Genomic DNA, 12,956 nt, shown 5'->3' with positions numbered 1-12,956 from the left:
AACAGAGGAAAAGACCAGGGTCTTCCGCAAAGGGCGCCTATCTTCACGTTTGGCCTTTTCTAGCTCTCCAATTTTTTTTTTTATTGGAGTCCGTGGAGCGAAAAGAAAAATGAGAAGAATTAGGAGGGGTGCAAAAGTCTTTTTATGTGTGCTTTCTTTCTTTTGAGCCTTCTTATGGAATCATGGCAGAGGCAGAGAAGAGAACCTGGGGACGGGGTAAAAGACAAGGAGAACTCGCCACCACCGTCAACCGCCAAGCGACCCTCGCGCGCCCGCGCGCGCGTAACGCGGGCACGTGAACATGTGGTGAGATGCCGGTGGGCTGTAAAAAAAACAAAAAAGAAAAAAAGGCTGAAGGGGAAAGTACGTAGTTACGTAAGTTACGTACTACTGGCTAGTGTTTGATGGTATTTAGAGGGGCTGAAAGGCTGCCCCTTGCGAATGGGATTGGATTAATGACAGAGAAGCTAAAAGATTAGTAGTTATCGATTGCTTGCTTGCTTGCGTTTGCTTAGTTATTTGAGTTGCATGGAAACAGACAAGATTTGCAATTAACTGGCCGCCGACTATAAGATTTGATGGTTACCAAGATTTGCAGAGCTTTTTGATGGCAAGGATAGTGAAAATTAACTAAAACTAAGTTCTTTTGGTACCCGACAATTCGACCTGTTTCGCATTACTTTGGAATTTTGATCTTAGAAGCCAAAAAAAAAAAGAAAAACAGTAGCTAATCCACTGAAGTCTGAACATGAACTACACCCAAAGCGCTGCGGTTCACATGTTCACATTACTTTCCGGTCTTTGACGGCAGGAATAGCGAGTGATTGACTGCGCATTCCTCAGCTTTGAACTCTTGTACCGGAAACACAAAGCAAATACATTAATAGGCTGAGGTTTGCCACTTGTCTGATACATCGGTGTCAGGGACGGAGTTGAGAGCGGCTTGATTTGACTTGTGTTATTTTCGACGTGCCTTGCAGGAGAGAGACGTTCTCTTGGAGAGTGATTCGACGACAGTTATTAGATGAATCCTGCAGATTTCAAAAGGAGTTGGTGACTACCACCTACTTTTGAGAGATATTCGGACCATGGTTCATGACGGATTGGTGCTTCAAGCGAAGCATGTGTTTAGAGAGACCGACGGAGCAGCGAATTGAATAGCATCTTTTGTTGCCAACTATTCGGAATACCACCTATAGGAAAAAGAGATGGAGTTGCCTAGTGCTTTCCATAATGTTCTACTTTTTGATATTTTTGATTGTATTCGTATACGTTATGTATGATAATTTTATTTTAGAAAAAAAAATACATTATCAAGCAAGCATTGCACTAGAGCCCGAAGCAGATGCTATATAGATCCCAATCTGTTGTTGCACGAGGAGAATGGTGGAATTTGAGCGTGGTTGGTGGGAATGGTTAAAACAACAAGGTCATTCACGGGGCGCCGCGTCAAGCACGAGGTCAGATTATGTGTTAATGGGATGTCGAGCCACTTTCTAGCATGGCTTCTTTTGTTATTACGAAGCTATATATCCAAGTGTCTTACAGGGCCGGAGGTTTGGAAGCAAAACACTACAGTAAAATTTATTGGATCGACGAGTAAACTGAAAGCCAACAATCTAGTGCATGATAATTGTATGGTTTATATCTCTTCTTGAGCGGTTTAGCCACTGTTATCACGCTCGAATACAGAGAGAGGTGCTGTCAAAGTTTGGACTATTAGGATTCCTAGGCTGAATCCACTTTCAAAACTGATCACTTGGTGGTAATTATGCGGTTGCTCAAAGAAAGCGGTAAAGAGGTGACTTCTTGGTTGTCATCCATGTCCTAGGAAAACTTTCTTTTAGTTTAGGAAATTGAAATTCAAACTTTTCTCGAGCAAGTGCTGGAAAGCAAAACATTGTTTCCACGGCGTTTCTGTAAGCAAAAAAGCTTTTGTCATGCTAGTATCAATCAAGGCCAGGTTTAGTGCCTCTAGGTGGGCTATAATTGATGTTGAGTTGGGGTAAAGTCAAGCTTAGTCGGCGTTACTGTTGCAACTCTAGTTAAGTCAGTCTTTAGGGTGGTTTTCTATAACAAAAAACAAATTAGATGGAATTGAAAGCAGCCTACAAGGATTCCTTTCCCCTCTTTCAGGAACCTTGACCTCACCTCTTGTGAAATTGAAGTTAAAACAGCGAACGTGGAATAGATGAGACTTGGCTTTCAAATTTTTTATCAGCTATAATAATGACACATCCCACAAGTCATGATTGCCCTTGATTTCCAGATGCCAACCCTATCGAGTATTCAAAAACTTGAAACCAAACGTAGAATTAATCATTATGTAGGTGAGCATAATGGATGAAACATTGTGAACTTGAAAAAGTCGTCAAGTTTAATTATATCGTTGCAACCTCAATGGATCTCCACCTTTTGAGAGAAGAATCCTTATGATTCATCTTTCCCAACTTTAGTTTTTATCTTTTTTTGCGTTTTGCAAGGGAAAGTATGTGAAGCATTCTAGAATTCGTCCAATATTTTGTCTGGTTATTTTACACAAACTTTTTGTCCCAAGGTCAAATTCGCCATCATGATATTGAGAAGACTTGGTGCTAGGGTAACAGAGAAATGTCGTGGAAAAGCTACACGGCCGGTAAATCTCCTATCTTTCAACTGAGTAATCCTCGCACCAGACTCCCCCGCGTCTCCCCTGCCCTTCTCTGCACCGTACGTGTCTTTCCAAGCCTCCGCTCTCGGCCGAGAGAAAAAAAGGGGAAAACCTCCCGCCCACCATACGTCCGAAAGCCACCCTCTGGAATATCGGTGTCATGAACCACGCCCGCCGCTTCCGATACTCGCCGAAGGAGAGAAAGTTGGAGGAAAAAAAGGGGCTCCCGTTCTCGCCCACCGCCTCTCCGCTCCCAAGCCTCGCCCTTTGAATCACGGACTCCATGAACCGAGCCCTCCAAATGCTTCCAGCGTTCCAGAGAAGTTTTGGCGGGCCAGCGACAGGAGCGCCCCTTGTAGTTTTGATTGTCCAGAAACAAATTGAGGGCACGTGGAATAACAAGAGGATATTTCCTCTTTTTTTTTTTTGGGAGGCTAGCGGCGCGAGAGGGGGCGGGGTGGGTAAAGCCGTTAGAGTGAACCGTGAGGTGCCAGATAATGAAAAAAAAAAAAAATTAAAACTTTTTTATAAATATCTTTCTAAATATCAAATTTTGTATAAATATATTTTTTAAAAAAATAGATGTGCAAATAAAAAAAATATGATTTTTTATAAATAGATGCACAAATAAATCATTTATTAAACGGTCAAATCAAACAAAATAATTTTTCAATTTTATTTTTTTTAATTAAAATAAATATGATTTTATTAATAGTATTAAAAATCGGTATATTAAAAATATTTATAAAAATAATATTTTATGAAGATACTGAAATAAATATAAATTTTAAAAAATATTCCCGTAAATTTAAATTTTTAAAAAAAATACTCATAACAAAAAAAACTTTTTTTTAAAAAATTCTCTCCGAGGAGACTCGGAACCGTATGCCAAACAGCCAAAGCGGCGTGATTTTTGTGTCAACTTTCCAGTGTTACCTCAGCATTAGTCTTTTCAAAACAAGCACCAGGCAGACCGCCAGACTGAGCGAGAGCAAGGCCTTTCTCTGCGCGCTCCTTTTTGTGCATGGCTTGAGCGAAAGCTTCTCTGTTGAGATCTGAATAGCACTCAGAAGGCATTTCCAGAACACTGTTGCATGACCTGCAATTCAGCACCTGGGAGATAGCAGCAGAACAGAGATGTGTCGGAAAGGAGCTGATATTTTGTCTCCCGAACACATCATCCTATCAACTTTATATTCTTGTTTGTGTATGGGCATGCAATCATTCTACACCATAAAGTGCAAGATTGATGTGCTGGTGCCTGCCACAAACAATAGCTTGGTAGCCAATGGAAGCAACAATCATTCAAAAGGCAAACTGATCGTCTCTCAACAACTTTTTCACGTTCTTCACAAAGTTAACCTATTTTTAAATCCATCAAACAGTCTAGCATTTGAAACAAAGGTAAAGGAAAACCACACATAGCCAGAACAGTACAATAAACCTAAGGGTAGCATGACGTCTGAAAGTCTAAAACTACATTCAATCCGGTTTAATTAAGGAAAACAAACTGGAAGGACCCAATCATCATCTCCACGTCATTCACTCGACATCCGGATCTAAAGAACCCAAGGACCTAAATTACCTGGCGTACCCATTTGCACGTCGCCCAAAGCCTCTATCAGGGCTTCCATATGGAGAGTAAGGTAGGGACCTCGATCGTTCTCTTCTTGACCTACCACCATAAGGTGATCTCCGAGGGGGAGGGGAATAGTCACGACCACCTCGATAAGGCGAGCGTCTTGGAGATCTACGATAGCCACCACCATAGTCATCACGATCATAGCCTCCACGATATCTTCCACGGTCATGTCGATAGCCTGCCACAAGGACACGAGCAAAGATGAGTGAAATGGAGACTAGCACCACTGCAGAAATTTAATTACGGATTCAGGGGGGAGAGCAATTAGGTGATAACAAGGATCATATTTTGTTCAGTTGGGGGGCAAAACTCACTGTTGTCACGAGAACTTTTCATACCAAGGTAATGTCCAGGTGTAGGTGTTCGTGGACGTCCCCTCCTTGACTGAAAAGAAAACAAGAAATAGCTCAACTCTTTACAGCTTTCCCCGAGCCCAAGCTGACCATATAATTAGGACATAATGATGAAGATGGTGTGCCACATGAAACAAAAGATCTTGTTGAAAAGCATATAGCAGAAGTAGTAGTCTTATTTCAAGGCCTTGTATTTAAAAAACAGAAAAGACTACCAAAATACTAAAAACAAGACATGACTGGCAGAGTTGCTAGATGAATGCTATGTGCGAGATACCATATATGCCCGATTAGAGAGATGATAAAGTCCACTGATTAGTTGTTGTAAGAGTTGAAGGTGAATTGCTGAAGTTGTTTAGTTGGAAATTTTGCTAGGTTAAGTTGGTGTGATGCATGGAAAACCGTTAGGCTGGCCATTCATCAAGCTGTATGACTAAAGTTGAAATGGATGAACTGATCATCTTGATTGCTGCCAACATATCTGACGCAATGTCTTCTGAATATAGCCAAAAACCTCCAAGTCAACGAAAGGATAAAACAAAAGGTCCTGCATGCTATAATCGATGCAGCCATGGTGCAAAAAATTACCTTCTCCACAGTTATGTATCGCCCTTCCAGAACTGACTGATTGAGATATTTCACACACCGCTCTGCATCTTCAGTTGTGTCCATGGTCACGAATGCAAAACCTCGAGAGATGCGTGTACGGGGTTCAACAACTAAACGGCATCCAACCACCTAAGAAAATACAAGACATTAACACCACCAAGCCAGCACAATCAGAAAAAAACATGAAATTTTCACAAAACCAACCTTTCCCTCTCTGGAGAAGTGGTCCTCAAGATCCCTATCTGTAACCCTAGAAGAAAGGCCTGTTACATAAAGAGTATTTCCAGGATTTCTTGCATCACTCCTGCGACCGCATGCAATAGATTTCTTGTTGGAGAATATATTTAACATAACAGATTTATATTTTAAACATCTTATGTGAATTGATGATACAGAAAAAAAAAAATCTGAATACTTGACAGACCTCCCACGGCTTCCAGACGGTGATCGCGTCCGAGACCTCGGAATGGGAGACAAGGACCTGGACTGGGAGCGACCCCTAGATCGGGATCTTGACCTAGAGTGATGCTTGTACGGAGATGGGGACCGTGAAGACCTACAAACACTCAAAAAAATATGAAGTAAACCATCCAGAAACTAAAAAGTTAAACATACACAAAGATGTTAAAGATAACTTTTCATTTGATAACTAATTCATTCATTTACTACAAACTAGCAAGCGCCTGTTATATGGCAGTAGACCGGCAGTTTAATGTAATCAAGCTTGAACAGAAGGCACTGGTGTCAACTGACCTCTTAAAGAATATTAAGAAAGATCAAGAAACATATCAGCTTAGGAAGAACCATGAGAACGAATAATTCTGCTAAAATTGTAAAAAGTTTAAGAAATTCAATATTTACCAAGTTACCATGTAAACTCTGCAAGCAACGTCGAAACTGACCCATAATTTTTATTTAATATGTTAACCAAGGTTAACACTATTGATAGAAAACAAGCCATCCAATACCTCATATAGAGTATATTATCAACTATCAACCTAGCATAAAGTCATTTGCTCCACTCCCAATCATGTCAGCCAAGAAGCTAAATTCATAGTAATACACAATGAAACATATCATATCAATTGAGACACTAGTCTCTTCCACTTAACTTTCTATATGCTATTCTCATAACATTCAGACATGTCTTAAAAGTTCGAAACATGTCTAGTCATCACTGCTAGCCTATATAAAGTAATATAAATCAGAAAAGCCTCTGTGGATTATGGTTCCTGCAAAGCATCAACTGAAAAGTTTATGAATCTATTCATTGCTCAGTAGTCCATCTCTGTGATAAAGTGTAGTCATTTCTAGCTAAGCCCCACTGATTTCAGTTTACTACCAAAAATGCTGAAGGCATAATTAAAGTGTCAAGATCAGCCTTTGCTGTAGGAAGCTGTATGTGTTGACTTGAGCATCGTGCTAGGGAATCCAATCATAGACCTACAGTCACCTTGGCAAGATGTTTATAGTTTACATGGGTAGCATATAACGCAAAACCTGGGTGCACAATTTCCCTATTAAAAATTGAACTGTAAATTGATGTATGAATTGGGCAATCCTGAGCCCTTCAGGTTATAATGGCCCAAACTTAACAAGTTACAGTGCTGGCTCTTGGTTAAAAGGCCCTCAATATCAGGTTTCGCTGAAGGGTTGGTAAGCTAAAAGCTAGTAGAGCCATAAAGGTCCATTGCATGATTCTAAATGACACGTCAATAGTTTGCAAATTTTCCATCAAGTTTCACACATCTAGTAGAGATGTGCGCCATTTGCATTGGACAGAGAGAACAGAGACGTGTCTCACTAACCATTGTATAGTCCATCAGATTAAGCTTCTCTAGTTCTCCCCAAGTGGAGACCATATTTTCCATGTTGGCATCATCAATGATGAGGCTGGAAACATTACAGTTGCACATTAATCATTTACAACGGGTCACTGCAGCTAGCCTACATCACAAACACTGCTTGTCCAGTCCCATATGTGGAGTAGGGAAAAGAAATCAACTATACTTAAATCATTGTCATCATTCTAATTCTTTAGCCAAATCAATGACATTTGTAACACGCTCATAAGTTAGGACCAAAATAGTTAACACAAGATGAATTTTTGTTAGACAGGGGAACTGATACAGTTTATTTCAAAGTGATTTTAAAGATAACAAAAACAATTCCTTGTTTTGATGTTTAAAGGTATCTCAATTGTTTACCCTAAAAAGTTAAAGAAGAGAATGTTTTTATGTTAGTAAAAAACAAAATTGATGCTAACTTTGAAAACATAACAAGAAATCCCAAAGGATACTAACTAACAGAAAACTTTGCTACTTGATTGCTAGGGATAAGATTTCTATTGGATGTTATGATATCCCCAGTATTTTGCTTGTTAGTCTGTTTCTGCAAGTATGGGGTGACAAAAACATTTATTTCTTTGGTATACCAATAATATTAATGGGAAAAAATTGAGCAATCAATTTTTGGAAAGACACTTCCAAAAACAATACAACTACGATTACATTAATTAATGCCTTGTGTCTATATAAACATGAGGCACGGACATCCAGGATTAGTATATTTTCTTTCCATAAGACAGGCTACACAACATATTCACTTTTTTATTGGGTGTACCCTTGTTGGCTCTAAAAAAAGGAAATGACAAGGCGATTCTTATAAAAATGAGTGTGCATGCGCATTTATCAATGCAACTAGAGAAGTTGGGCAAAGAAGCGACGGTAATTCAGAAACCAAAACATACAGCCCCACCACTGGAGTGATAATAGAAGACAAAAAGGAAGATATCAGAATATCATACTCTTCTAAGACATCTGAAGAACCACCAGATACATAACTACAAAAAAAATATAAGAATAGAACGAAAAGAAAGAAAGAGATCACAATATCACAAAATCCGAAGACATACTAAAAGATGATTGATATGTAATTATGCATAAGAACAGGAAAATTACCGACAAATCACATTTTATCTATTTAAGGTCACAACATCGTGAATCCTCTTTAGGTATTAAGAAACAACACTATGTAAGCAAGTTGTTTTATCAAGATCATCAATTTAGCACCTAAACTTTATCAAAAAGGATACCAAGAAACCATAAGTTAGAAAGAGACCTTGAAAGTAACATCTCATAGCCCTAAAAACCATGAGTTCAAAAGAAAAGAAAAGAAAAGAAAAGAAAGAAAGCAAGGTTCGCCATCTCGATAGTGGACCTGTACCAATACAATTCTATTACAATGTAGGTACGCCCGGTATGGTACCTAGTTCGGCGTACCAAATGTTAGTACGTTCGTACCGCATATTGAGTCTATACCGATATGGTATGGTACGATAAGTATGCACCGGTACCAACCAGTATGGCAAACCTTGAAAGAAACTACTACACTTAGGAATGACACATCAACAAGATCCTAGCCGCATGATTCGGTGTTGGGCTTACATCATGGTTAAGATTTGTTTTTCGAGGGAGAGAGGGTTTAGTTACTTCTTTCTTTTTTTTATTCTTTTTTTTGTTGGGAGGTGGTAATTTTAAGAAGGGAGAAAAAAGAGGAGAGCATTTACGTCCTACCACTAGTCACCAAGGTCACTCATTGTTGCCTTATTTACTGGTCTAACTTGAAAAAAATCCAAAGTCTTATTGATCTAAATTTGGAATTTACCTCTCGATGAAGTGCTCTTTATGTTCCTTTAATAAATACAGAGTTGTGATAGCCGCAAGTTCGGTTGCACTGATCCGACCAACACGATATTGTTAGGCATGAAACAATTTGACCCAAACAAACCCAATTGACCGTATTTTCAAACAAAAATGAACGTTTGCTAGTATATTGTCTAATTGAAGGTTTGCTGAATTGTGCCGAACCGGCCAATTTGGGGCATACCAAATTAGACCGGTTGGGGACCGGCATGTTTCAGCCTATTAAAACGGTATGAGGATCAGTTCACTTAAATTCTCCCTCTCCAGGCTATTAAATCGCAATCGACCTCTCCCCCGGCTTTTAAACCATGTTCGTCTCGGCTATAAGTCGCATTTGGCCCCTTCCGTGGCTTTTAAAACACGTTAAGCACCTCTCCTGGTGCGCAAAAAAAGCTCCTTCAAGAGAGCACCCCTCCCCCCTTGCGAACACAACCCGCTCTTGCCCCCCTCCTTTGCCCGCTCGTGATGGTCCACCTCTCGACCACCTACGATCTGGTAAGTCTCTCTCTCTCTCTCTCTCTCTCTCTCTCTCTCTCTCTCTCCCTCTCCCTCTCCCTCTCCCCGAGTCGGGTTAGAGTTTCCCTCTTCAGCTCTCCCTATGTCAATACACCCCAGAAAGGGCAAGGTAGGTACCCCTTCCAATAGCGGTTCGGCAAACCTTGGTCTAAACATGCCAATTTGCATCCCTATTACCATCCAACAAGCATAGATTAAAAAATCAAAATTGTATAAGCATGTAATAAGAAAAGTATAGTAAAATGATACTAAAGTTTTTCAAATCACATAACAAAATATCATGACATGTGACACCACAATAAGTTCATCCATCACCATGAAATTAAAAGTCTAAAGAAAAGAGATTAAGTGATCATGTATTCACAAGCATATTTCTGCTAATCTTGGAGGATAGCTTCATACAAAACATTTCATCCGTATCAATGACATAAAATAGAATGTCTTGAATGCCAAATTCAAGTGCATCAAACTATCAGTTGAACTTAATATATTTAGAAAACAAACAATAATAAAAAAAATAAGAAATTCAATGAAGATTAGGGAAAACAGCATGTCCGTGTATAAAACCTATAACATGGGCTTTTTTCATACTGATCTACAAAAAGGGATCCAGAAAATTTCATATATTCAGAAATATTATGTAAGAGAACCAAGAAAAAACCATTAAACTTGCGGGAAAAGGAAAAATAATTGCCAGACAATTTAAAACCACTAAGATGTTTCTAAGCTATATCTAGAGAAGGGACTTTATTGATCTTGAGCCATAATAGTATGAGCCAATGACATCTGAGAATTTCTCCTATTCTTAACTTATCAAAACCACAATCTAATTCCATCCTGCTTCAGATGTTTGATCAGTAGCAACTATAACCATTATGGGTACAGATAGATCATATCATATCAGTAGCTTATACTCGATTCCATGTTTGAAGACTCTTGCCAACCAAAAGATAATTTAAATAAATTACCTCGGGAAAACCTCTTCTGATCTTTTACTTCAAAATCTCAGCAATATTTTTCAGGTGAATAATATGAACATAGAAACAACAATCACACAATCTACATGATGTTGAAGACTTGAAGCTCTAACTACTAATATTTAAATAAAGTTTAACAAGCACATGATCCGCATAAGCCACATGTATGTGTTTGTAAAGAGCTTAAACCTTATGTGTAGGTACAAGACCAATAAACAAACCATATAATACACATTTTGTGCTGACAAGGACCAAAGAATCAAAGAATGCATTCAGAAAGTGAACCAAATTAATATTTTTATGATGTATATGCTCAACTAAAGTTTCTGACACCAATCCCCCACCTCCTTCCTGCTCTCCCTGCATGCTTCTTGAACTCAATGCTGATCATCCATAAAGAACATATAAGAGGAAAACTAAAGATTGCCCATGAGTTATACAAAATCAGCCAACAAGGGAGGGATGGTGTAGGAGATAGTATAATGACTGGATAAAAGGAATAGAAGTGCTAAATCTAAAGGGTGGCTACAGAAAGTGAACTCAAATACATAAGCACGAGTCATGAGATTCAGAAATTTAGGATAACAAACAAAAGTCACTAAAGACTAATGCCGGTTATAACAAGCATTATATAGAACTGTATGTATAAGCACTTAATGAAATAATAAAAAAGCCAATAAAACCAAGGAGAGTCCCATTTCTAAAGATCAGCAAATATGTCACTTCCCTTGCTGAAACAGCCATGTGCATCCGGACTACATGATCAACTTTTACGTAGCATTTAAGCCAAACAAGAAACGGAAATTACATCGCATCCAGATTAATTTTGAAGGAAGAAGCTAGTTCAAATAGAGGCAATGTCTGATACGTAATCTGACAATAAAGAATACACTGGACAGATGCACAACTGCCCATTGCCCAACATAATTGCATGACTGCCTTGTTATTATAGGCAATTCAACCCCCCCCCCCCCCCCCCCAAAAAAAAAAAAAACAGAGGAAAAAAAAGGAAAGAAAAGGAAAGTGTAAAAAGCATCCAGTCCAAAACCAGCATGGGAAAATACAAATGTCATCTAACCAGTGATTATTTTGTCCAAAACCAGAATGGAGACAGCATGAATTTCCTCTAGGCAGTGCAGTTTTACAGACATGAGGAGGGTAATCACCGCCTATCAGTTAAAGAACCTCAAAATCCTCTTTCCTTGACCTGGATAGGCCAATTGAGAATTTGGAATTTTACCCTTGTAACGAAGTGATGATATTAATTCCTTTCACCATCCTTTGATATCTACATCCGTAAAATTACCATAGAAAAATAGTTCAAAAGTTATCTTGTTCCAGAACGTAAACATACACACATTTTCTCATGATAATATGCATCAAAATTACTTCATATATAGGGGGCTACAGTGCAATGGCACAATTCAAGTCCTGGGAAGCCACTTTGTGTTTAAACAAATGCCAAAGGTTAGGCCTGTCACGCCTGATGATGAAGAATGAGCGGATGAGTTGTGGTTAGGGGTGTCGAGAATATAACGGGCACTGACCCCTTTTTTCTAAAAAAATTACTTCATAGATCATTAATAGATGATATGAATGACAATAACAGTCAAGAAAAGCTAATTCTTGCATAGCCAAACATCATTCCAGATGAAATAGAACCGTCAATACACCAGAAAATGCAGACAAAAAGCAGCCCAAACCCTAAAAAAAAAATCAAAAAATTGGAACCAAAAGCAGCGAGAGTAACGGGGACAAATCCCAAAACCCTAGCAATCCGAACCATAAAAACATAGAATAAAACATAAAAAAAAAAACTCAGCGTAGAAAGGAAGATGAATTAGGGTCTTACCTTCTGCGAGGAGAATCCGCCTGCGAGGAAACGAAAGAACAAGAAAACCCGAAGCATTAAGAGACGAGACGAGGAGATAAAGTCGAGGACAGGAAGGAAAAGGAGGGGATCGAGGGAGAAGACGAGTACCATTTGGGGATGGAAGTGGTGAAACCCTAGAAGGCGGAAATCTGGATGCTAGGGTTTTTCGTCCTCTTCCCGAAAGAGGTTCGAGCCCTTTAGGCAGGATGGGGCTTATATATACGCCAGCCGTAACAGATACCCGTGGGCCGTGGGAACAATTCTCTCAGGACGCGTCCATAGAAATTTCTATACGGCCTAAAAAAAAAGATGCCGCTCTACCCTCTATCTTCGCTAATAACTTATTAAATCAAACTTTAACATCCGAATTACTTACCGTTAATCAGAAAACTGCAAACAAATCCATGAACTACTTAATGTTAATATTGTTTACTGGTAAAAGAAATACTCATATACAAAGAAAATACATCTCATAGACGAATAGAGAAGTTATTGACCCATATAAGCCAACTCAAACAATTTAGAGCCCTCTTCTTGAGTAAGAAAATTCATATATAAATTCATGAACCTAACTCTATGAGACCAATTGATGCAAAATCAAATAATCTATATAGTTAGGATATGATATGTTT

At 38.9% G+C, this 12,956-nt stretch overlaps 1 protein-coding gene across 2 annotated transcripts; it reads right to left on the bottom strand.

Annotated features, from left to right (window-relative positions):
* Window positions 1-3,954: 3,954 nt before the first annotated feature.
* LOC103718922 (serine/arginine-rich splicing factor SR45a) lies at window positions 3,955-12,548 on the bottom strand. Of its 2 annotated transcripts, none has more exons than XM_008807936.4 (7): window positions 12,433-12,548; window positions 12,304-12,323; window positions 5,679-5,810; window positions 5,459-5,558; window positions 5,234-5,383; window positions 4,607-4,676; window positions 3,955-4,470 (listed from the first exon to the last, which is right to left on the bottom strand). In XM_008807936.4, the coding sequence occupies exons 1-7, from the start codon at window positions 12,433-12,435 to the stop codon at window positions 4,232-4,234; spliced, it is 714 nt and encodes a 237-aa protein (XP_008806158.1). In that variant the 5' UTR covers window positions 12,436-12,548; the 3' UTR covers window positions 3,955-4,231. The 2 variants fall into 2 exon arrangements, with proteins under 2 accessions (XP_008806158.1, XP_026665010.1); XM_026809209.2 differs by having other exon boundaries at window positions 4,631-4,676.
* Window positions 12,549-12,956: the final 408 nt, after the last annotated feature.

Source organism: Phoenix dactylifera, unplaced genomic scaffold, assembly GCF_009389715.1.
Source record: "Phoenix dactylifera cultivar Barhee BC4 unplaced genomic scaffold, palm_55x_up_171113_PBpolish2nd_filt_p 000254F, whole genome shotgun sequence".
Classification (NCBI taxonomy): domain Eukaryota; kingdom Viridiplantae; phylum Streptophyta; class Magnoliopsida; order Arecales; family Arecaceae; genus Phoenix; species Phoenix dactylifera.
This window is presented reverse-complemented; position numbering and strand designations above follow the sequence as displayed.